This window comes from Haliotis cracherodii, unplaced genomic scaffold, assembly GCF_022045235.1.
Source record: "Haliotis cracherodii isolate W230 unplaced genomic scaffold, xgHalCrac1.p SCAF_9, whole genome shotgun sequence".
Lineage (NCBI taxonomy): Eukaryota > Metazoa > Mollusca > Gastropoda > Lepetellida > Haliotidae > Haliotis > Haliotis cracherodii.
In genome coordinates, this window is record NW_027266343.1 from 33,436,259 (window position 1) to 33,458,507 (window position 22,249).

Genomic DNA, 22,249 nt, shown 5'->3' on the forward strand with positions numbered 1-22,249 from the left:
GCACCAGAAGCACATGCAAGTATCGTGATACATATCAGATCATAAGCAAGGAAACGGGATACTTATTGGATAACGCAGTTGGTGTATCGTCCCAGCCCTACTTACTGAGTCAATCACTTGCTGTTGGGGGGGCACGGGTGGCCCAGTCGTCTTAGGCGCCGCGATTCGCTGTGCAGAGTTGCATCCCTTAGGCACGCCAGAAACCTATGATTGTTGGTTCGAATCCCGTTTCGCCCCGATTATGTTTCTAGGTTTGTCAGCACCAGACCCGTGCTCGTGGGTTTCACCAAAGTGGTAAACGTCTGAGACCTGCATCACTTCGGGCTTTCCTCCTACATTAAGCTGACACGCCGTGATATAACTGGAATACTGTTAAAAACAACGTTAATCCAAACTCACTCACTCACTCACTCATTCACTCACTTGCTGTTGGCAGATTTTTTGGATCCTGCAACACAGGCTCCATACGGGTTTGACAAGGAACAGCTCAAGATGATGACAAATGAGGAGAGAATCAAGGTGAGAGATGAAGACCACTTACCAGGAGAGACAGGATCAATATTACCTTGTTAGACTTACATTTTGACATAACAGATTATCATTAATTATCTAGAGAATTAGAATACATTCTAACTGTTTGTTTTCCAGCAGGACGTGAAGACAGCTCATGAGCGTATCCGGCGTGCAATATCTCCTGCTACTAGGCAGAGAGTTGAGGAGGAGAAGTGAGTCTGTCCTATTCATTCTAGCATTACACACAGAAAGACTTCATCTTTTTGTACAAATACCAAATTATTCTATCATGAATTGAAGGTGTTGAAGTATTCAGCATATGATAGGCTGGTGTGTTCACATACAGCTTTCATACCATCGTATCTTTATAATAAATGTTTTACAATTAATTTCAGTGAAATTTCCAAGTGGAAATGGGAGAGATATTTTTATTTGTTCTGATCTTATGGGAGATCTTTTTTCAGCCTGATGCAGTAACAAAATAGCGGATAACTATCCACCATGTTTGTTTGATGCTACTGGTACAGCAGTACATGACATCATGGTTATTTTTAAAATCGGGTGTTGAAGCTCAAGATAAGCAGAAAATATTTGTAAGGTTTAGTGTTGAGCCTTGAAATTAAATATGAAAGCAATTCATAAACAATGATAATATAAGAGTAACGCTATTTTTCAGGGCATTATCATTTGCAGAAAACTGAGGTCTTCCATTAACAGCCCGACGAAGGAGGGCAGTTGAAAAGACCGAGGGCTTGTGCAAATGAAAATGGCCTGAAAAATAGCGTTACCGTTATTATAGCTAAAATGGATGGAATTTATTATCAAATAAAAAGAAACAACAACAACGTTTTGAAACATTTACTGCAATCGACTCGAATGTCACTGACCCACTTTTACAAATATGCAAACGTCACAACAAACCAGATGACGTCTCTATTGAATGTGACGTCACCAACGGGTGTGATAATGACCCGTCGTCAAGCAATATGAGGGCATTATCAAGTTACAGTGGCCAGCTGATTTCTGATAACATGCGGGCGGTTTATTGATAATTCTATCCATTTAGCCATAATTGTATATAAACAGAGAAATATTACTCATAAGATAATTTTCACAATTGCATGGATCAGTCGGTGACATTCTTCAGGGCCACAATTCAACAATCATAAGTATTTCTTCTTAACTTTCAAAACTAAAAATGACATTTATTTATGTTAGCATTTGATTCAGGTCTTGTGGGGATCAAGCCCTCTATGCCCTGCTATTTTAATGAGGCAGCTTAAAAACTTAGAAACTGTTACTAAGAAAAGGTTTGTACTCATTACTGACCAGTATGGAGGAAGGTACCATGATAGTTTCAATGACAGAGTTATCTAATATTTTCAGGAGCCTAAATGTCCTTTATCTGGATGTGATGTGCTAAAATCAGGGTAGTGCCCTACTGACATCTTGTGTTCCTTCCAGAGCGGCACGGATTCAAGAACTGGAGAGACGAATCAAGGACCATACATCCAACATGGTGGACAGGAGGAGGCGACCCAAGGGCACTCCCCAGGAAGAGATGGAGGCGGCCAAAAGGGAACTAGCTGTGGTCAGTACATGGGGATAGGGGTGTGGTTAGCACATAGAGATGGGTGTGGTCAGCACATAGAGAGGTGTGGTCAGCACATAGAGAGGGGTGTGGTCAGCATAGGGGTGTGGTCAGCACATAGCGAGGTGTGGTCAGCACATAGAGAGGAGTGTGGTCAGCACATAGAGAGGGGTGTGGTCAGCACATAGAGAGATGTGTAGTCAGCATATAGAAAGGGGTGTGGTCAGCACATAGAGAGGGGTGTGGTCAGCACATAGAGAGATGTGTAGTCAGCATATAGAAAGGGGTGTGGTCAGCACATAGAGAGGGGTGTGGTCAGCACATAGAGATGTGGTCAGCACATAGAGAGATGTGATCAGCACATAGAGAGAGGGATGTGGTCAGCACATAGAGAGAGGGGTGTGGTCAGCACATAGAGAGAGGGATGTGATCGGCACAGAGAGAGGCGTGTGTGGTCAACACAGATAGAGGGGTGCATGGGCAACACAGTGAGGGGTGTATGGTCAGCACACACAGAGGGCATGGTCAGCACATAGAGAGAGGGATGTGATCGGCACAGAGAGAGGCGTGTGTGGTCAACACAGATAGAGGGGTGTATGGGCAACACAGAGAGGGATGTATGGTCAGCACATAAAGAGAGGGATGTGATCAGCACAGATAGAGGGGTGTATGGGCAACACAGAGAGGGGTGTATGGTCAGCACACACAGAGGGCATGGTCAGCACATAGCAAGAGGGGGTGGGGTGTCAGAATGCATGTGGTATTTGCTTAGATAGAATGCAATTAACATCTGCATTGATCTTTGTGCAACACTCTTTGACATTTATGTGTTAGAGCACTTCTATTCTTAATGCATCAGTTGTTAACTTCAGACAATCTGTAATATCCAACATAAAATGTCAAGGAGAAGGAAAACTGAAAGCAAAACTGACAGCCAGTGGAACGTTTAGTTGCATAAACTGTTTAAAAAAACAACTGAAGGCTGAAGACATACATGAACAGCAAATGGGCAAATGGCCTTGTGTAGGTGCGTGTGTGTATATAACTTGATATGTTTTTTATAATTTTTACGAATGTAACCTGAGCCATCAAAATATGATTCATTAGTCGAGAATGGTTTTGTTTCTTTGAGTTGTGTGTATATATGCTGCCTGTTTTGTGGACTAGGTAAAGGCGCTACAGAAAGATTTGATGAACCGGTACCAGGAGCTGAAGCTGTGGACATCAGGTGGCTACTCCATGTCACTCACTCACTCACTCACTCATGTCTTGTCTTTCTCCTCACACATGCTGGGGGGCGTCACACCATCTGCAACCTACTCTCATTCAGTGGTGTAGTAGTAGTAATAGGATTTAGACATCTTGGACCATAAGAGGCCTGTTTGAGCCCAAAATGGTGATCACCGTGTAGAGCTACGGCCCTTGGCCATGCCAGGATCCAGTGATCCAGATTGGAATTGGATTGACCTTATTTATTATTAGTTGTTAGCACCATGCATTGGGGTTCAACAAAGAGGTAAATGTCTCTGACTTGCGTGATTCCTCAAAAGTTCAGCTCACTATGAAGAACTGAAAAACTATTCGTGAAATCAAATCATCATCGGTTTGTGAATTGATGTGATGATTCATTAGCTGTATTGAAACTATTCTAACAAAGTACACCAAGAATATGAGAGTATGTTGCATATGTTGTTGGGGCCACCAGCTGCGTGGGGCACATCGTCTCTAGTGTTCGTGCATGTGGCATCTGCAGATGTCAGCAGTGATGATCGTGCAGTGTGCAGCGTTGTCTTAGCGTTTAGTGTCGTGTACTGAAATACTGAGCAAACCCATGATAAGTCATTGCATGGAACTACATGTCTAAACTATCAGCTCTGAAACATGTATGGTAATTGTCAGAACACCCTAGCTTTGATCCAAAGTCACAAAGTGGGGTTATTTTGTTCCTAAGGATCCAAGTCTTGGTGAAGAATATGTTTCGGTTAACAGAGAATGCCATGTGGGTATAAGAGGGGTGACTCTGGGTTCAACAAATGTAGATCATGGTTTGCCAGTAAGAACATGTACATGTATTTGAGCTTCTTGTTTGTAGAATTTGTTGTAGTTTGACCGCCCTGTTATGGTCAAATAGCCAGTGTCCAGCAGTAGCTGTTTGTCAGCCATGTCCAGTCAGTAGCTGTGGTAGGCCAGCAGTCTGTGGCAAAACCTTCTTAGTCTAGTAACTAAATAAGAGACATTTTGCTAGATTTGGTTATGCTACTTTACCTAATGCAATTTAATGTGAAATATTCACTTGCCCAATTAGTGAAAACATTTCAGGATATCCTAGCAAAATTGAAATATTTCGAGCTCCTGGGACAGGTTCCACAAAGCGATCTTAGTGCTGCGACTGTCGTAAGTCAGTGTTAAAGAATGGGAGTTACGTCCGACTTAGCGCTAAGATAGCTTTGTGGAACAGGGCCCAGGGATACTTTGACAGCAGAATAACCGACATGGGACTAGTGATAATTTGCATCCATACTTAGGTTTTGAACTGGTGGCTTTTTCAACAGTGGTATTGTACGGCTACATCCTGTCTAGCTGGTGATACTAGTGCAGGGGCATTCAGTGCAGGATTACGTTGGTAACCCTGTAAAAATGTTATAACAGCCCTACCCAGTTGGTATTATGGGTAGAATTGTCCCCAGTAACCTGTTCTTGTCATATGAGTCGAAGTAGGTGTAAGTCTTGAGTAAGTGATCTTTGAGCATTACAGTTTGTTCTTAAGCATAGGCATCAAAACTGTCATAGCTGTGAACAGGCCATTATCAGATATTCCCCTGCAATATATGCAGGATATATGTGTCTGCAATGCACTGTATCAATCAGGGGCACTGTTTCTCAAAGCAATCATAGTGAAAAGGCTCTGACACTGACAGGACAGTCATGGTGACTAACAGGATTGGTACCTGTGAAGATCTGGGGTAGAATAGGTCTTCAGCAACCAATTCTTGTTGTAAAAGGTGACGCTGCTTGTCGTAATAGGATCAGGTGGTCAGGCTTGCTGACTTGGTTGATGCAAGGCATGATATTCCAATTACGTGGATCCATGCTCATGATGTCAATCACTGGATTGTCTGGTCCTGACTCGATTATTTACAGACCACCGTCATATAGCTGGAATATTGCTGAGTCCGGCGTTAAACAACAAACAAACAACAGGATCAAGTGGTCAGGCTCACTGACTTGGTTTGAAGCATGTCATCATGCATTGATTAATGCTCATGATGTCAATCACTGGATTGTCCAGAAAACAAACATAGCACAAGTTTGTTGTGGAGTAGTATCCGGGAAGCTGGCATATTGGTGTCATTTTGCCATGATGCAGTGATCCACTGGTCGTGGGTTTGAATCCCAGATTCTCCTACTTTATTATGTTTGGTTTGTCAGCACCACACCAGTGCTTTTGGTAAAGGTATACAATCTGGGTCACCGGGTTTTCCAGGCACATGAAACTTATACACAGCGTTGACCGTAAGCGGATCAAAGTGTCATTCTAAGTTGTTTAATTTCCTTGGTGACAGGGAAACCTACAATCTTGCTTCGAAACATTGATGTGTGAAGCAATCCCAATTTATTGATAGATGACAGCAATTCCCTCTGTGACTGACATTAAGTTGATATTATGTTGAATGTGACAGTTCTTTCATTATGTCATTTGGCATTTGAGTATTGATTAGGTTAAAGATGAATGCCCTACTTGTAGAAATCCAAATGCAGTACATTAGTTCCAGGTTTTGCAGTTATCAGTTGACATTTGTGATAGTTCTGTTTTGGATGGGGTTTTTAATGGGTGTTTGTGTCAGAACAACAGAGCTAGCCACCTTGTTATGGAACGGACTATTTTGTTATTGGGAGGATCAGGTGAGTTTGTTTCCATGAGTTGATAGACCAGTTTTTGTTGGTGTCCCATTCACTACCACCACACACATTAGACACAACCATGCAGCACCACGACACACGACACAAACACACACACACACACTACGCACACCCATCGCTACACCACACCACACCATACCACACTACCACACCCAGCCATCAACACCGACCTCACACCCCTCTCACATGCCATCACACACCACACACACTCTCAGACACCATACAACACACATCACATACCACACACTTCACACACACCCATGCACCACCACCACCACACCACACACCTCCTTCACACCCCTCACACACACCACCACCACACCACACACCTCCTTCACACCCCTCTCACACACCACCACCACACACCACCTTCACATGCCATCACACACCACACACACTCTCAGACACCATACAACACACATCACATACCACACACTTCACACCCTCCCATGCACCACAACCACACCACACACCTCCTTCACACCCCTCACACACACCACCACCACACCACCTTCACATGCCATCACACACCACACACACTCTCAGACACCATACAACACACATCACATACCACACACTTCACACACACCCATGCACCACCACCACCACCACACCACACCACACCACACCTCCTTCACACCCCTCACACACACCACCACCACACCACACACCTCCTTCACACCCCTCTCACACACCACCACCACACACCACCTTCACATGCCATCACACACCACACACACTCTCAGACACCATACAACACACATCACATACCACACACTTCACACCCTCCCATGCACCACCACCACCACCACACCACACCACACCACACCTCCTTCACACCCCTCACACACACCACCACCACACCACACACCTCCTTCACACCCCTCTCACACACCACCACCACACACCACCTTCACATGCCATCACACACCACACACACTCTCAGACACCATACAACACACATCACATACCACACACTTCACACACACCCATGCACCACCACCACACCACATACCTCCTTCACACCCCTCACACACACCACCACCACACACCACCTTCACATGCCATCACACACCACACACACTCTCAGACACCATACAACACACATCACATACCACACACTTCACACACCCCCATGCACCACCACCACACCACATACCTCCTTCACACCCCTCACACACACCACCACCACACACCACCTTCACATGCCATCACACACCACACACACTCTCAGACACCATACAACACACATCACATACCACACACTTCACACCCTCCCATGCACCACCACCACCACCACACCACACCACACCACACCTCCTTCACACCCCTCACACACACCACAACCACACCACACACCTCCTTCACACCCCTCTCACACACCACCACCACACACCACCTTCACATGCCATCACACACCACACACACTCTCAGACACCATACAACACACATCACATACCACACACTTCACACACCCCCATGCACCACCACCACACCACATACCTCCTTCACACCCCTCACACACACCACCACCACACACCACCTTCACATGCCATCACACACCACACACACTCTCAGACACCATACAACACACATCACATACCACACACTTCACAACCTCCCATGCACCACCACCACCACCACACCACACCACACCACACCTCCTTCACACCCCTCACACACACCACAACCACACCACACACCTCCTTCACACCCCTCACACACACCACAACCACACCACACACCTCCTTCACATGCCATCACACACCACACACACTCTCAGACACCATACAACACACATCACATACCACACACTTCACAAACCCCCATGCACCACCACCACCACCACCACACCACACCTCCTTCACACCCCTCACACACACCACCACCACACCATACACCACCTTCACACCCCTCTCACACACTACCACCACACACCACCTTCACATGCCATCACACACCACACACACTCTCAGACACCATACAACACACATCACATACCACACACTTCACAAACCCCCATGCACCACCACCACACCACATACCTCCTTCACACCCCTCACACACACCACCACCACACACCACCTTCACATGCCATCACACACCACACACACTCTCAGACACCATACAACACACATCACATACCACACACTTCACAAACCCCCATGCACCACCACCACACCACATACCTCCTTCACACCCCTCACACACACCACCACCACCACCACCACCACCACCACCACCAGCACACCACACACCTGCACACACCTCCTTCACACCCCTCACACACATGACCACCACACCACACCACACCCTTCTCACACGCCACAACACATATCACATTCTACACACCCCTCTCACACCACACCACACCACACCACACCACACCACACCACACCACACCACACCACACCACACCACATCACACCACACCACACCACACCAGAAACCACACCACACCACATCCACCACTATCCCTGATTTTAGGAGTGCCCCTGCTGTTTTCTCATTGCCACTCATTGCCTATGATCACTTTGCAGTTCCATCACATGTTCTCTTGGATACAAATTAGGGCTGGTACAAGACTAAATTTACTACCCAGGTACCCGACCCTCTATTACCCTACCCTACCCATCTACCCACTTAAGTGTCAAGAGTTGGATACAAAATATCTGATTACAAATTGTTTTATCAGACCCCTGGCAAGAAATATTTAGGTACATCTATAAAATGATATGGTCATGCATTCTCTGGAGTTGACTGAAGCCGCATCTTTGCTCAAAACATACAAATGTCAGAGGGAATGCTTGAATAGTCAGAAAGTTATGCAGCATCAGCAACTTGTAGGTAACCGTGGAATTGTGGTAGGGGATCTTTCTCATTAAACGACATATCACATCACGGGTCTTGGTAGTCCTGTAGGTACCCGGGTTGCAACTCAGTACCCACCTGACCCATATATACAAAATGAATTTTTAAAAATGAAAAAAGGTGAGAAATTCTTAAAAAAAGGTCATCATTGTTATATGCATTTCAACTGTTAAATGAGAAAAATTGTAACTTTTTGAAGGGATGGTCTATTGTTCATGATATGTGATCACAGTTTACATTTAGAAGTTCATGAAGCGCAAAGGATGTATATCTGTAGAGTTTCATATTTACTGGTGCTCTTGAATTATGTTAAATTTTAAATATAGCTGTGTGACCCTACTACCAAGAATTGCCACTGCTTGCCACGTGAATCTCAATATTGTCATATGAATCTCAGTATTGTCATGTGAATCTCAGTATTGTCATGTGAATCTCAGTAATGCCACATGACTCTCAGTAAAGCCATGGAATCACATTACCACTATGTGAGTCCAATAATACCACTGCTTGCCTGCCATGATAGTTACAACACAGTCAATCACAGTATGACCACGTGACTCACATTACTTCCACTGCCTGCCACGTGAATCAATGTTTTGCCACATGCACTGCACCTGCAGAATCATATCAAGTTTTTGTCAGATAGTCATTTTCACACTGGTTCTGTGCTATTTCAATGTAGTTAATAACGTAGTATTGATACTACAGCTCCACAGATAGCTCATTTCAGTGGATACGTAATGAGAAGTGTAGCACATTATGTTATATACATGGAATTAATTTCTATTTGCCTTTATTAAATATGAAAATCCTGTAAGAATATAAAATTGCTTCTCTTAACGAACATTTTGCACAGTATTCAAAAAATATTCTATTACCAAGACTACAAGGAAATAACAGAAACTGACAGGAAATGACTGTTTGGCAAATACCTTTGCTATGATGATGAAGCTAGTCTGCCTGTAGATGTTCTGTTTCAGTCACCGTACAGCATCTACTGCTGCTGGTCCTGTCTGCTTCCTTGTTGGGGATTCTGTTGTATGTTTGGAGATTAATCAGCCTGTGTCATGATCTCTTAAGCCTGCTAGACTGTTACACTTAGTTTGCAATTTAGGCAAGATGCTTTTATTCATATTTGTGTACGTATTCTGCAAACTCTTTAACAAAATGAACGCTTCGCATATATTTATAGGAAAATACTGTTTTTTACGAGACAAAGCTTATCTAACACTATACAAAAGGCAACATGTGAGGAACCACTTTTACTTTTCATTTTTTCCTCACCTAACCAAATGATAAAAAAGATATCTGTAAACCAAGGCATAGGAAATGCCTGGTTTTATACAATTATATCCCCCCCCCTAATTTTTTTTATAGAAAACAGTTTTATTTGAATCAAGTTGGGGACAAGTGATACTTGTACAAATATTCCCCCCCACACACACACACACACCCTTATGAAATCATAAGAACCAGACAAATGTTTCGAGGAGTAGTGCTTCTCATGTAAATTATAATTATGCTTGCTGACTTGGGTGATGCATGTCATCTTATGCCAATTGCATAGATCAATGCTCATGATGTCAATCACTGGATTGTCTGGTGCAGATTTATTTACAGACTGCCATCATATAGCTGGTGTATTGCTAAGTGTGGCGTTAAACAAATAGTTTACTAACATATACATCTCATAATGTTCTATGTCAGCTGAAGCTAGAAGTCACAGTGCTTAAAAATGTTTCCTGTTTCTTGGGGATTTGGTGGTTGAAGATCTTACAAATGTGATTCAATGTTTGATTTCATATCACATTAATATATAAAAGGGAAAAGAAAACAAGTACAATTTAATATTAGGTTTTATAGACCACTAACATATTGGGGGAAATATTTGATAGGTGATGGTACGTTATCTTCGTCATTTATTATATTGTAATAATCATTGTTAAATCTTTTTATGAAAGTTTACTAAATAAGATACATTTTACAATGATGTTTTGATTGACTCAAATAGGATGTTTATTTTAATTGCCAAGCCTTAGCTTTCTCCCCATTTATAGGTTTCGTCCTTTTGTATGCAAATTTATGCACTAATTGTTTGAAATATATGTTACTCTGGAACTGTGCATATGAACTATGCCATATGAACTGTGTGGACGTCAGTTGACGTTTTAGAGATGGAGACAGTTATATATGATATGATATCATATTTTTTAAGAGGTACTGATTAAGATAAGAATTAAGAGTGATCAGTGTTTATGTTAGGAGACTATTAATTCTTTTCCAAAGACTGACTGTTTGTGGTCTTATGTTTTGTGTACCCCTTCAAGGTCTTGTCCTCATGAACCATCACTACATGTTGGAGGGACCCGTGAAGATCCGGGGTAGAGTAGGTCTTCAGCAACCCATTCTAGCCTTGTCATAAGAGTCGACTTACGGGATGTGGTGGTCAGATTCGCTGACTTGGTTGATGCATGTCATCATATCCCAGTTGCATGGATCGATGCTTATGATGTCAATCACTGGATTGTCTGGTCCAGAATTGATTATATACAGACCACCGTCATATAGCCGGAATATGGCCGAGTGTGGTGTTAAACAAGAAACAAACAAACAAAACTACATGTTGGAGAGGTATGAAAGTGATGTCGAGTCAAGAGAGTTTTGACACTACTGAATTGTGCCATTCTTTATTGGAAGGGGCAAGAGCTCTTATTGGAGCTAGGGTTTGATTTCACATGGGTACAATGTGTGAAGCCCAAATGGATCGAATTGTCAAGCTCAATGACTTGTTAATTGTGTATCTTCGTACCCCAATAACATAGATCGTTGCTTAAAATATTAATTGGATTGTCTGGTCAAACTCGATTATTTACAGGCTGCTATCATATAGCTGGAATATTGCTGAGTGCAGCATTGCAACAAGAAACTAATTACTGAAATCTGTATGTGTGTCTGGGTGGGAGTGGCCACTGCTTGTTCATCTCTGTGGTCATGTGTTATCAGTAACTATTTTCTGTTGGAGATGATAACCCTCTACGGATACGCATAACCCTCCCTCCAATCCAGCTGGGTAAGACGTAGAGGCTGTGTCGCGTGTTCAGACCCGTGGTGGTGGTGGAATGTGTGATTTACCCAATACAAAGTACCCCAACTAGACCATACCGGCATTGTTGAAAGCTTTGAGATCAACAGTGCAGATGTAGTTTCATTAACTTTAGCGAACTTACTGTTTGTTGTGATTGCTGATACTGATATTGATAATGTGTAAACTTCATTCTTCATACCTCTGATGTAAACGTTTCATGTACCCCGACATTGAATGCTCCACATTGAAATGACTTTTGATCACATCACATTTACTGAATAAGCTAATAATTACAGCATAATTTTTTCACATTCGTCCAGACAAAATATTTCTTGACTATTTTGTAGCTGATTTTGTATGAATCTCTTCGAACTTTTTCTCCCTCAATAAATATTGATTTTGATTTAAAATAAAAGGTTCATCGTAAACAATTAAAAATATATCCATTAATTGTCCATTTCAACTTGTCAACAGAGTTTGAAATTTAGAACTGAAGGCACCTTTGAAGAATGTCTAAAGCTAATAATTGGTTCTGGAGAATTAACAATCCTTGCTTGCATGTGTGTTACCACCTTCCTCCCATAACTTATGAATGAATAACATGTCAAAGAATTGGGAGAATCTGAAAAAACATCTTAAACATTAGCATAGTTGGATATATTCGACACATAATCAGTTGGTTTGCAGTGAATAGTCAACAATACTCGATACCATGTGTTTTAATGGCTGTAGAGGTAGAATGCCATAATTACATATAGTGCATGATCTCCCAGGTAAGTTTTGCTTTTAGGGATGTGATGTCAGCATCTTGTAACATGCTATATATGACTGTTTATATATGATAAACTCATTCTCTCTTTCAGAGTTAGCAAAACTCAGAACACCAAGTGGTAATTTTTTTGTTACAAATGCCCTTTTATTTCTTGTCTTGTTATGCATAGACTAGAGATAGACTCTCAGCCCAGGTGTCAGTGCAGGAGCTCTGCTTAAACCTCATCCATAGGATTAATGTGTAGATTCATCCCATGGAGTAGTCATCAAATAATAAACATCCATCCATAAAGTTCCATGTATTCCTGCTCTACAAACTTTTAATATCTGCCATGATGAATTTAGTTCTTGTCCAAAATGTCTGTAACTTCCTTGACAGAATTGGACACATCCCTATATGAGTCTTTGAGTCAGTTGTCTGTTTTAGACAAAGTGGGTACCAGTTGTGATAGATATCCTGTTTGTAGTTGCTGTTTGACTAATACATTTCAAAGTGATAGATTGTATGGTAGATTTTTCCTTTTACCTGTATTTCTAGCTTACCTGAACCAACGGTCCATGTGAGCCAATGTGTTGGCAGTTCCTGCTGTCTGTCTGTCACATACTCTACATCTTCTCTGAAACCTCTTAACATCATGGAAAACTGTTAGGGATTCCGAGTTGGAGTAGAACCCCAGCAACGTATGCTGCTGGTTAAAGAGGGTGGTCAGACCCGGTGACTTTGTTGATAGCATGTCATTGTGACAGTGTGGATTGTTGTTTGCAACATCAATCACTGGATTGTCTGGTCTAGACTCGATTTTAAACTCGTTGTATAGCTGGAATATTGCTGAGTGTGTTAAACATGAAACAAAAGTTGTGTTGTTTGCCCATTACCAAGTGTGTAAGAGACAGTAAATGTATTTTGTCAACATGCCATACGTTGTTTCCTGGAAGCATTCAGATTTTGTTCACAACTCCAAGATGATCTGAATGTAATCTATTATAGTCTCTTTCGTAATTATAGTCTTCTTTCCTTTCGAAAAATAACCCAAAATTCAGGTGAGCTGTAGGGCCTTAGGACTCTCTTTTTTCTGAAGAACTCGAACCATTTCAAAATAATTAGAATCCAAAAAGTTAATCACAAAGTTTTGTTAATGGACCAAGTGATGACAGATACCAATTGAATACTCCCTGCAATATGTAGAATGTTTGCTGATAAGTTGTATGCTGTCTATTTGATAGTATGTGTCTACTGCAGCAAACACCCCTGTGTCAATGTTGCTTCCCATTCTCTTATCCTGCTTGCATAACTGAAGGGAATCCCATCCTTGTTTACCATTGTAGAAAACTTGGGCTTTTGGTAGAGAAATGCTGTTATAAATATCCAATAACTAAGTGAAAATGCAATACAAAGTTTGTTTAAGATAATGTCACAAAGATTTTTAAAGCAAAACTTCTGAAGAAATTATGTTACGAATATAAAAAACATACTTCACTTATTAAACGATGTCTATGTAATTTAAATATTTTATTGAGGCGACACCAAAGTTGGTGTATTTGTCTATGTACTGAGTTTGTTATACAGGCCAATCCCGAGGAATTGCCTCGATTGTGAGGGGTGATGCTTTTGATTTCTAAAGATTGTCGTGTAAGTGCCAGTTTAGTCTTATTTATTAAATGAACAGTATATGAATTTTGGAGTCTCTATGAGCATACTGCAAGATTGGTATATACCGTAATAATTATTTCTTTATGATTTAAATTAGTTTTTTCTTAGCAACAATAAATCATGATTGTTAATCCTATTTATTTATTGAATATGAATTATCGCATGAAAGAAAAATGATTGATTGTGATCTATGATAGATTATCAGTTTTCAGCTCACAATGTGCACACATTTCTTTTATTTCAGATCCTTGTTTCCGTTCGTGTCAGTTGTTTGTAACAATATCTTGTGCCTTCAGGTGGATGACCTATATTCATGCATGATGTACCCTGTGCACCTTGCTGCAAGTTCAGCTATACAATATTACCTCTGTGTTTCCCAGGCTGATCATCTGCATCAGGAGCTGCTGGCCCGCCGAGAGGAGCTAGAGTATCGTTTCCGGGCATTCACGGCCGATATCGCCTCCGGCTTCTCTAACAACACACGGATAAAGCACTGACTTTGCCTTCTTGCCTTGTACATTGTCATGCCAAGGGAACCATCAAGATCACATCAGTGAACTGGTTTAGTACATGGGAATATGTACCATCCTAATATAATATAATAACCTTCGTCCAAATGCAGGTGTTTTTTTCAAACGATTGGTATCATGACTGTGATGACAAGTATTTTGAACTTTTCACCAGTAACATACATATTTTTAATGCATATATAAAAAAATGCTTAAAATATTGTTTCATCAAGACTTAGCAAAGCTTGCTATAATCTGTTTTGCATAGCTGCCAACTGTCCTGATTATTTTTTTTGTTATGAATATGCAACTAAAATATGAAATGGGATTTCTTCCTTAATTCCTTAATGAAGAATGTACCAATCTACGGGGGGGAAAAACAAGAACACAATTTTTATAGACAAGAGAGACGGGTATGAAGGCTATTTGTAGTGTCACATCTGTCTGATCAAGACACTCCACTCGTAGTTATCAGAAGTCGCTGTAGTAGAAATAGAAACTAAGCAATAAAATTATCAACTGAGTTTCAGAATCTTGCTTGGAGAGGACCTCAAATGCCACCATTTCACTCTCAAGATTCCCATACCCACTCCCCAACGATGCCAATATCCCCAGCAAAGGATACTTATTGTAATTTAGGAAAGTTGGCAACTATGGTTTCGTAACTGATAGCATATTTTCTGACTGAATTTGGGGAGTATATTAACTGTAGAGCTTTCAAAGTAAAATAATGAAACTTGCATGAACATGTTTCCATTTGAATAAGTTAATTTCAGCTTTACTTTTTGTAGTATTACAACAGAAAGTTGCATCCACTGCCACAAGTTTCAGTGCTAAAGATATTTTAATTGTTTACCAGTACATTATTATGCAAAAACAAAATTTGAACCACCTGTGCCTTCAACAAGAACCAAAATCATGAAGTCACTTCATTTAAGATTCGTGTATCTAGTTTCTAGTCAGCTGTACATATGATCTTGTTCATGAAAACCTTTTTACTGTTCTTTATTGCAAATACTCTGTAAAGTTTGAATAAAATGTTTTACTCTGAAACAATCTTCTCTCTTTGGGGTCATAATTAACACCTCAGGCAATCCTTATCAAGCGTGTCGATCAAGTTCAGATTTCTTTAGTGTCATATGATATTCACCACCTGATTCAAAATCTAATTCTGAAAAATAATGGCAGCATCATTGCAGAGGATCCCAATTTTGAAAATCAGAAAGCAGCAGCTTGAGACGCCTCACGAATGTCATCCAGACACTGATTGCAGAGTTAGTGGTCAACAAAAAGTGTTTTTCACTGCATAATGTGACGCTCCGATTTGTGGTGTTGATACTTTTTAGGGTTGTTGAAATTAACAATATTAGACCTTATTTATCAGGTGATGTGAAATGGGGTTTAACGTCGCCTCCAAGATAATTGCACTTATATAGCGACGTGCATGCACCTGTGTGTGTGGCTGCTTGTACTAGTCCGGACTGATGCCTATTTATAGTGCTAGCTCACTGAGATACCATGCCGCAGTTTAACATGAATACCCCACTCACAGTATACTTGCCTTGAGTACATGCAGGGTATCTGAATTAGAGGAATATTATTTTCTTCTGGAAAATTGTTCGTTTATATGTGATTTAGTGCACTCAGCAAATGTAAGGTGACGGACAGTAAATGAGCATCAGTCCACGTAATTGTGATACGAAATATGTTCAGTTTTATCAATCTTGGCTTTGATTTGGCCTTACCAGACTGAGGAAGTTTAACTTTGGCATGTATGTTATGATATATTTTATTTCCAATCTTTAGTCTGTTCCTCAGTATTTATGAAAAACAAAATTGGAACATCTGCTGACATGCTTTGTTGACATTTAAGCTGAGCAAGAGGTATCAAATTTATGTCCCAAACTAAGTTTAAGCCTTGTAGACAAAATACTATACTCAGCAAAAACAGTTAGGGATCATGAATATATTTGGGGATCTTTTTTTTGTAGAATGTTTGTAGAATTTATATTGAGCTATCAGATTCTCTTGTGAAGCCCATGTCCCCTGATCACAGATAATAGAAAACACAAAGCCATATTCTGTAAAAAGGGTAACTTTAGTTTATAGGGATAATATACAGGCTAAAATACAGCAGGGTAAGTCAAGCCCAACAAACAGAATTTTGCCTGCGTCATCATGAATGAAAAAAAAATGTGATTATTCCATGCATCACTCAATCTCCCGTACAAGCCACACAAAGTCAACTAGGCAAACTACAAACAATAGCGCTTGACTGTGTCTCCCGACCCAAAACCATGTCGTCCCTCCCCACATAATCCCCCAAAACATCCAAGTAATAAATATGCAATACACAGCCAAGGCCCTGCAAACAAATCTAACCAAAACTCCTTCTTGCATCACATATACTGTGGCTAAACCAGCACGGGTTTAACGTCTTGCATAGCAGCATGAGCAATGACAGGACTGAGGGACAGACCGACACTCGCTGGCGCAGTTCAGTCCCCATGCTTCTTACAGCAGTTGGTAGCTTTGCACATAGTTGGGTACAAAGAGTTGGCTTCCAACCAACCAACAATTTAACAGCAGCTCGAATTACAGGCGAGCCATAACATCATTTGATCATTAAAATCCATTTCTTCCTCTATGAGAAAGTTCTCACGAGTAAGATTTAATAGATATATATTTCCATCCAATCACAAGCTGTAAAAGTTGTCACCATCAAAGACGATAACTGTTCGTCTCACGAATCCATTCCAATGGACATACCAAATATCACTAGTCTCTTCAACAACTATAACATGTACTTAAGTATGACAACTGCAGGAAAGGTTCCTCAGTGAAAAAAAAAGGAAAAACAAACCTCCTTGAACCAAAGATGATCTTAATCAAACCAAATATCTGGTTTTGTCTACAGAAACATGTTGCTGACCTCGACGATTGACAAATGAGGGCTGATGGAGGAATGGAATGCCACATTGGGAATAGTAACATTTGTTGAAGTCTAAATTCATCATGGATTATGTCCAAGTGAAATCAATAAAATGAAGATGACAAAGTGTGTAATGTCCTTTGTTAATGTCGCCATGGACAAGAGCAGCAGCCATCTTGGATATAGCACTACTACAGCACATATTGTGTGACGTGGTGTGTGAGGTACACAAGTAAAACCATATTTAAAGCAAAGTCCCCACAATACTGACAATCTGCGCCCATACTGCGAAACAAATTCCACATAAAAAGCTGAGGCGTTTAGCTACAGCCAAGGCCAGATTTCTTCTTAGAGAAGATGTCCTTCAAATTGAAGTTTACTTGAAGCTTTTCCTTCTTCTGAGGTTGTGGACTGTCAAAGCAGAATCTACAACAAAAATAGCCAACATGAAACTGAGAACATACCCTAATTCGTTCATAAAATAAATCATGGGTTCCATCCCCTTAAAACATATCTAGGTCTACAAGCCCAAACCTTCATCATCTTTAGATCTAAGTGGTGTTTTGAGGACCATTACAAGACAGATATTTTACATGACTCGTGACACTTCTACTTCAACATGGTTGTGGCTAAAGACACAGACTGAAGTTTTAGAATGTTCTCATTGAATAAGGAAATCTATAGGAACAAACACTATGTCCATTATATGCACAGAAACCCATAGTATTTACATTACCAGGTGACACTTTATGATTGAATGATGAAAATCTGACATTGAAAGTCAGAATTGTCAGTTGTATCTAACATTTATGCTACATGTAAATTTGTTTTACTGATTCGAACAGCAGTAAATAATATTTGTGTATGTTCTCAGTATCTGTGTTTATTGTCCAGTTAAATCCTGGATACCATTATTAACAAAGAAGCTCCACAAGGATCCTGCCACAGACTACACCCTGTGATGAACTGCCAACTCCACACACCCTGTGCGCGCCAGCCAACTCCACACAGTTCCTGCCACACACCACAGCCTCTTGAGTAATGGCCAGCCAACTCCACACAGCTCCTGTCATACACCATACCCTCTGAGTGACAGCCACGCAACTCCCCACAACTCCTGCCACACACCACACCCTGTGAAGACCAGCTAACTCCACACCCTGTGAAGGCCAGCCAACTCCACACAACGCCTGCCACACAAGGCCTGCCCCACACCACACCCTGTGAAGGCCAGCCAAATCCACACAACGCCTGCCACACAACACCGAGTGAAGGCCAGCCAAATCCACACAACGCCTGTCATACACCACACCCTGTGAAGGCCAGCTAACTCCACACAACGCCTGCCACACCACACCCTGTGAAGACCAGCTAACTCCACACCCTGTGAAGGCCAGCCAAATCCACACAACGCCTGTCATACACCACACCCTGTGAAGGCCAGCCAAATCCACACAACGCCTGTCATACACCACACCCTGTGAAGGCCAGCCAACTCCACACAATGCCTGCCACACCACACCCTGTGAAGGCCAGCCAACTCCACACAATGCATGCCACACCACACCCTGTGAAGGCCAGCCAACTCCACACAATGCCTGCCACACCACACCCTGTGAAGGCCAGCCAAATCCACACAGCACCTGCCACAGAACGCCCTGTGAAGGCCAGCCAACTCCACACAGCTCCTGTCATACAACACACCCTGTGAAGGCCAGCCAACTCCACACAGCTCCTGTCATACACCACACCCTGTGAAGGCCAGCCAACTCCACACAGCTCCTGTCATACACCACACCCTGTGAAGGCCAGTCAATTCCACACAACGCCTGCCACACACCACACCCTGTGGTGGCCAGCCAACCACACAGCTTACCTTTTAAACTCCTCTAGCTCCCTCTCCACTTCATCCATGTCTCCATTTTCGAGGTCAGACTCCGATCGTGGCATGAAGATTTCATCTAAAACAAAACATTGACAATGTCAATCCAAGCAGCATAACTCTGTGCAGTCTTACACTACGGCAGACATTATGAGCTGATCTTCAAGAATATTTGATCAATGCAGGCTCAATTCCATGAATGGTAGGATTGTGAAACCCTTGATCAGACCCTTGGGACACAATATCTCCATAGAATATAATCATTACATGAGATATGCAGTGGCAGTTGATGGACTAACTCATTTCTCGTCCATACTGCAAAAGAAGAAAAAAACGTAAAAGGTAGTAACTTAGGTTCTGTGGAATATTGAAACTGTACTAAATGATTCGAAGTACAAGACATGCAAAGTGTTGATTAAGACCTTGTCTTCAGATTAGCAACAAAGATTCTCAAAGGATCCTGAAAAAATTGTGTCTGGTGAATGAAGTTTAAGTTAACAAGGTTTCACAACATTTTATGAACTCTGCTTACCGACACAGCCGTCTGCTCCTTTGTTCTTCTTCTTGTTTTTCTTGCCTTTTCCATTTTTGTTCTGCAAATAAAAACCCATTTTATTTGCTTGAATTTTGCTGTTGTACAAAGATACGATCATATTCAAATTAATCTGATCTGAAACTTTGTTAATGAGCACAATGTTGGGCGTTATCTGATAATCTGCTAACATTACCAATCAAGCATGTCTCGATTTTGTCAAAACACTTTTACAACCTTGATGAAGATCTAAGCAGTGAGCCATGTAACAGTGTGGAGGCGCAACATGGAGGCACAGCCACACAATTCCTGCATCTGCTCCGACACCAAGCAAACAGTACAAGGGACCTATACTTCAAAGCCTCACAAAATAATAGTCTTGGTTCTCAGGCACCGCCCACATCATCATGAAGTGGACGGCATGTTTGATTTCTATTTCCAGCCACCCCCAAAGAAACACACCGCCTGCACTATATTTTCAAAGGTCATTGCCTGAGAACCAATTCTATTATATAATTTTTAAGCCTTAGAATCATGATATTACTGTGTCAGTACAAGCAATTTATGGCGTACCTGTTCTGGAGCGCCAGTTTCCTGCTTTTTATCAGCAAGCTTGTGGTTCTTGCCTGGTCTTATGAGCAGCTCACCATTGCCTTTCGATACAACGCCATTGGTAGTGATTTTTGCGTCCTTCCCCATGGTTACATCCACAAATTTCCCATTGCTGTGCGATGGTGCTTGGACAATCTGCACACTGTTGAGGATTGAGCCATTCTGCTTGTGGGTAGACTTGGGAAGAGGTTGACTGGCTGTTGGTTGCACTAACGGAGTAACAACTTTCTTCTTGCCCTTCTTTGACAAGTCCACCTCCGGCTGGGAGTCCACATGATTCTGTATGGGGGAAGGCTGAGGAGGAATTGCTTTACGAGTATTGTTGGTAGTCTTCGGAACGTTGTTCTGTAGGGGTTTCTGCTGAGCTGTCTGTTTGGCTGGCTGGGCAGGCTGTTTGGACAATATTGTTGGAGTTGGCTGTAGAGTAGTGTTTGGTTTGGGCTGATTTGACACAGCTGTGTCATTGGATGGTGTTATCCTCTGAGCTGTCTTTGCTCGTCTCTGTCTGTCTGGAGTCATTGTGTGAGACTTGTCTGTCATGGCTTGCTGTCTTAAGTCTTTTGTAGGAGTGGTAGGGGCACTTCCTGAACCTGAGGTTTTCAGGACCTGTTTGGGAGATGGCGTGTTATCTCGGCCTTTTATGACTTCTTGTTTTCGTTCTACAATTGTTTCCACCTTAGCTGGCTTGGCACTTTCGATGGGTCTGGGAACACTTCGACAACTCAGTTGAGTGGGAGGTACAGAGGTTAGGAGAGGAGCAGAGAGGATGGTCTCGGACTTTTCCTTGTGCTTCCCCTTCTTCTTCTTCAGTGAGCCTGTACTTGAGTCAAATTCCGAGGATGATGAAAACCTCTCTTCAAGATGTCTTAAAAGCCCTTCTTTCTTCTTTTTTTCCTCTTTTATTTTCTTCTTCTTCTCCTCCTCCTCCATTTGCCGACGATCTTCTTCTCGTGCTTTCTCTTCAGCCTTGATAAATGAATAATAAAATAAATACATAATCATTTAAATTTCAAATTTAACCATAATCATTTGAATATCAAGTACAACATTTCAAGCTTGATATATGAACTCTCTTCTCTCCAAGAGGTAAACTCGTAAACCCAACAAAAATGTGAACCAAGTTTCAGTGACATCAAAGAGAATGAATATATAATGTCGCAGTCCAGCCTTATCACAGCAACCTATAAATAATTCAACTCTTGTGTCAAAACAAACCATTTGTTGACAACATGACCAATGATTCATGCTCACAAACCCTCATTTAAGAATTTTTACTCAACCGAAGAGAACTGGGAACCTATGCTGCATCAGTATCCCACAGAACACTACCCACTAACAGACTTTGTGCCCACTTCACAAAGTGACCTTAGCACAACTCC

The 22,249-nt window shown here is 41.7% G+C and overlaps 2 protein-coding genes across 10 annotated transcripts in view; one reads left to right on the plus strand and one right to left on the minus strand.

Moving 5' to 3' along the window:
- The window catches only part of LOC139452352 (leucine-rich repeat-containing protein 27-like), a 32,682-nt gene extending 16,779 nt beyond the window's left edge, over positions 1–15,903 (plus strand). Inside the window, exons 7-13 of one of the 5 annotated variants that reach the window (XM_071233802.1) lie at positions 437–519; positions 649–725; positions 1,978–2,104; positions 3,272–3,332; positions 12,845–12,871; positions 14,320–14,382; positions 14,784–14,860. In XM_071233802.1, coding sequence (XP_071089903.1) covers positions 437–519; positions 649–725; positions 1,978–2,104; positions 3,272–3,332; positions 12,845–12,871; positions 14,320–14,372 — 428 coding nt within the window. In that variant the 3' untranslated portion in view covers positions 14,373–14,382; positions 14,784–14,860. Of the gene's footprint in view, positions 1–436; positions 520–648; positions 726–1,977; positions 2,105–3,271; positions 3,333–11,918; positions 12,016–12,844; positions 13,666–14,319; positions 14,383–14,783 lie in introns of those variants that run through there. The other 4 variants (XM_071233806.1, XM_071233801.1, XM_071233803.1 and 1 more) reach the window with 4 other exon arrangements.
- Positions 15,904–16,998: 1,095 nt separating this feature from the next.
- Positions 16,999–22,249, minus strand: part of LOC139452188 (protein FAM193A-like) — a 33,842-nt gene continuing 28,591 nt past the window's right edge. For all 5 annotated transcript variants that reach the window (XM_071233557.1, XM_071233556.1, XM_071233553.1 and 2 more), the window contains exons 17-20: positions 20,832–21,836; positions 20,259–20,319; positions 19,721–19,805; positions 16,999–18,270 (exon numbers count right to left, since the gene is read on the minus strand). In XM_071233557.1, the coding sequence (XP_071089658.1) occupies positions 18,165–18,270; positions 19,721–19,805; positions 20,259–20,319; positions 20,832–21,836 (1,257 nt within the window). In that variant the 3' untranslated portion in view covers positions 16,999–18,164. The remainder of the gene's footprint in view (positions 18,271–19,720; positions 19,806–20,258; positions 20,320–20,831; positions 21,837–22,249) is intronic.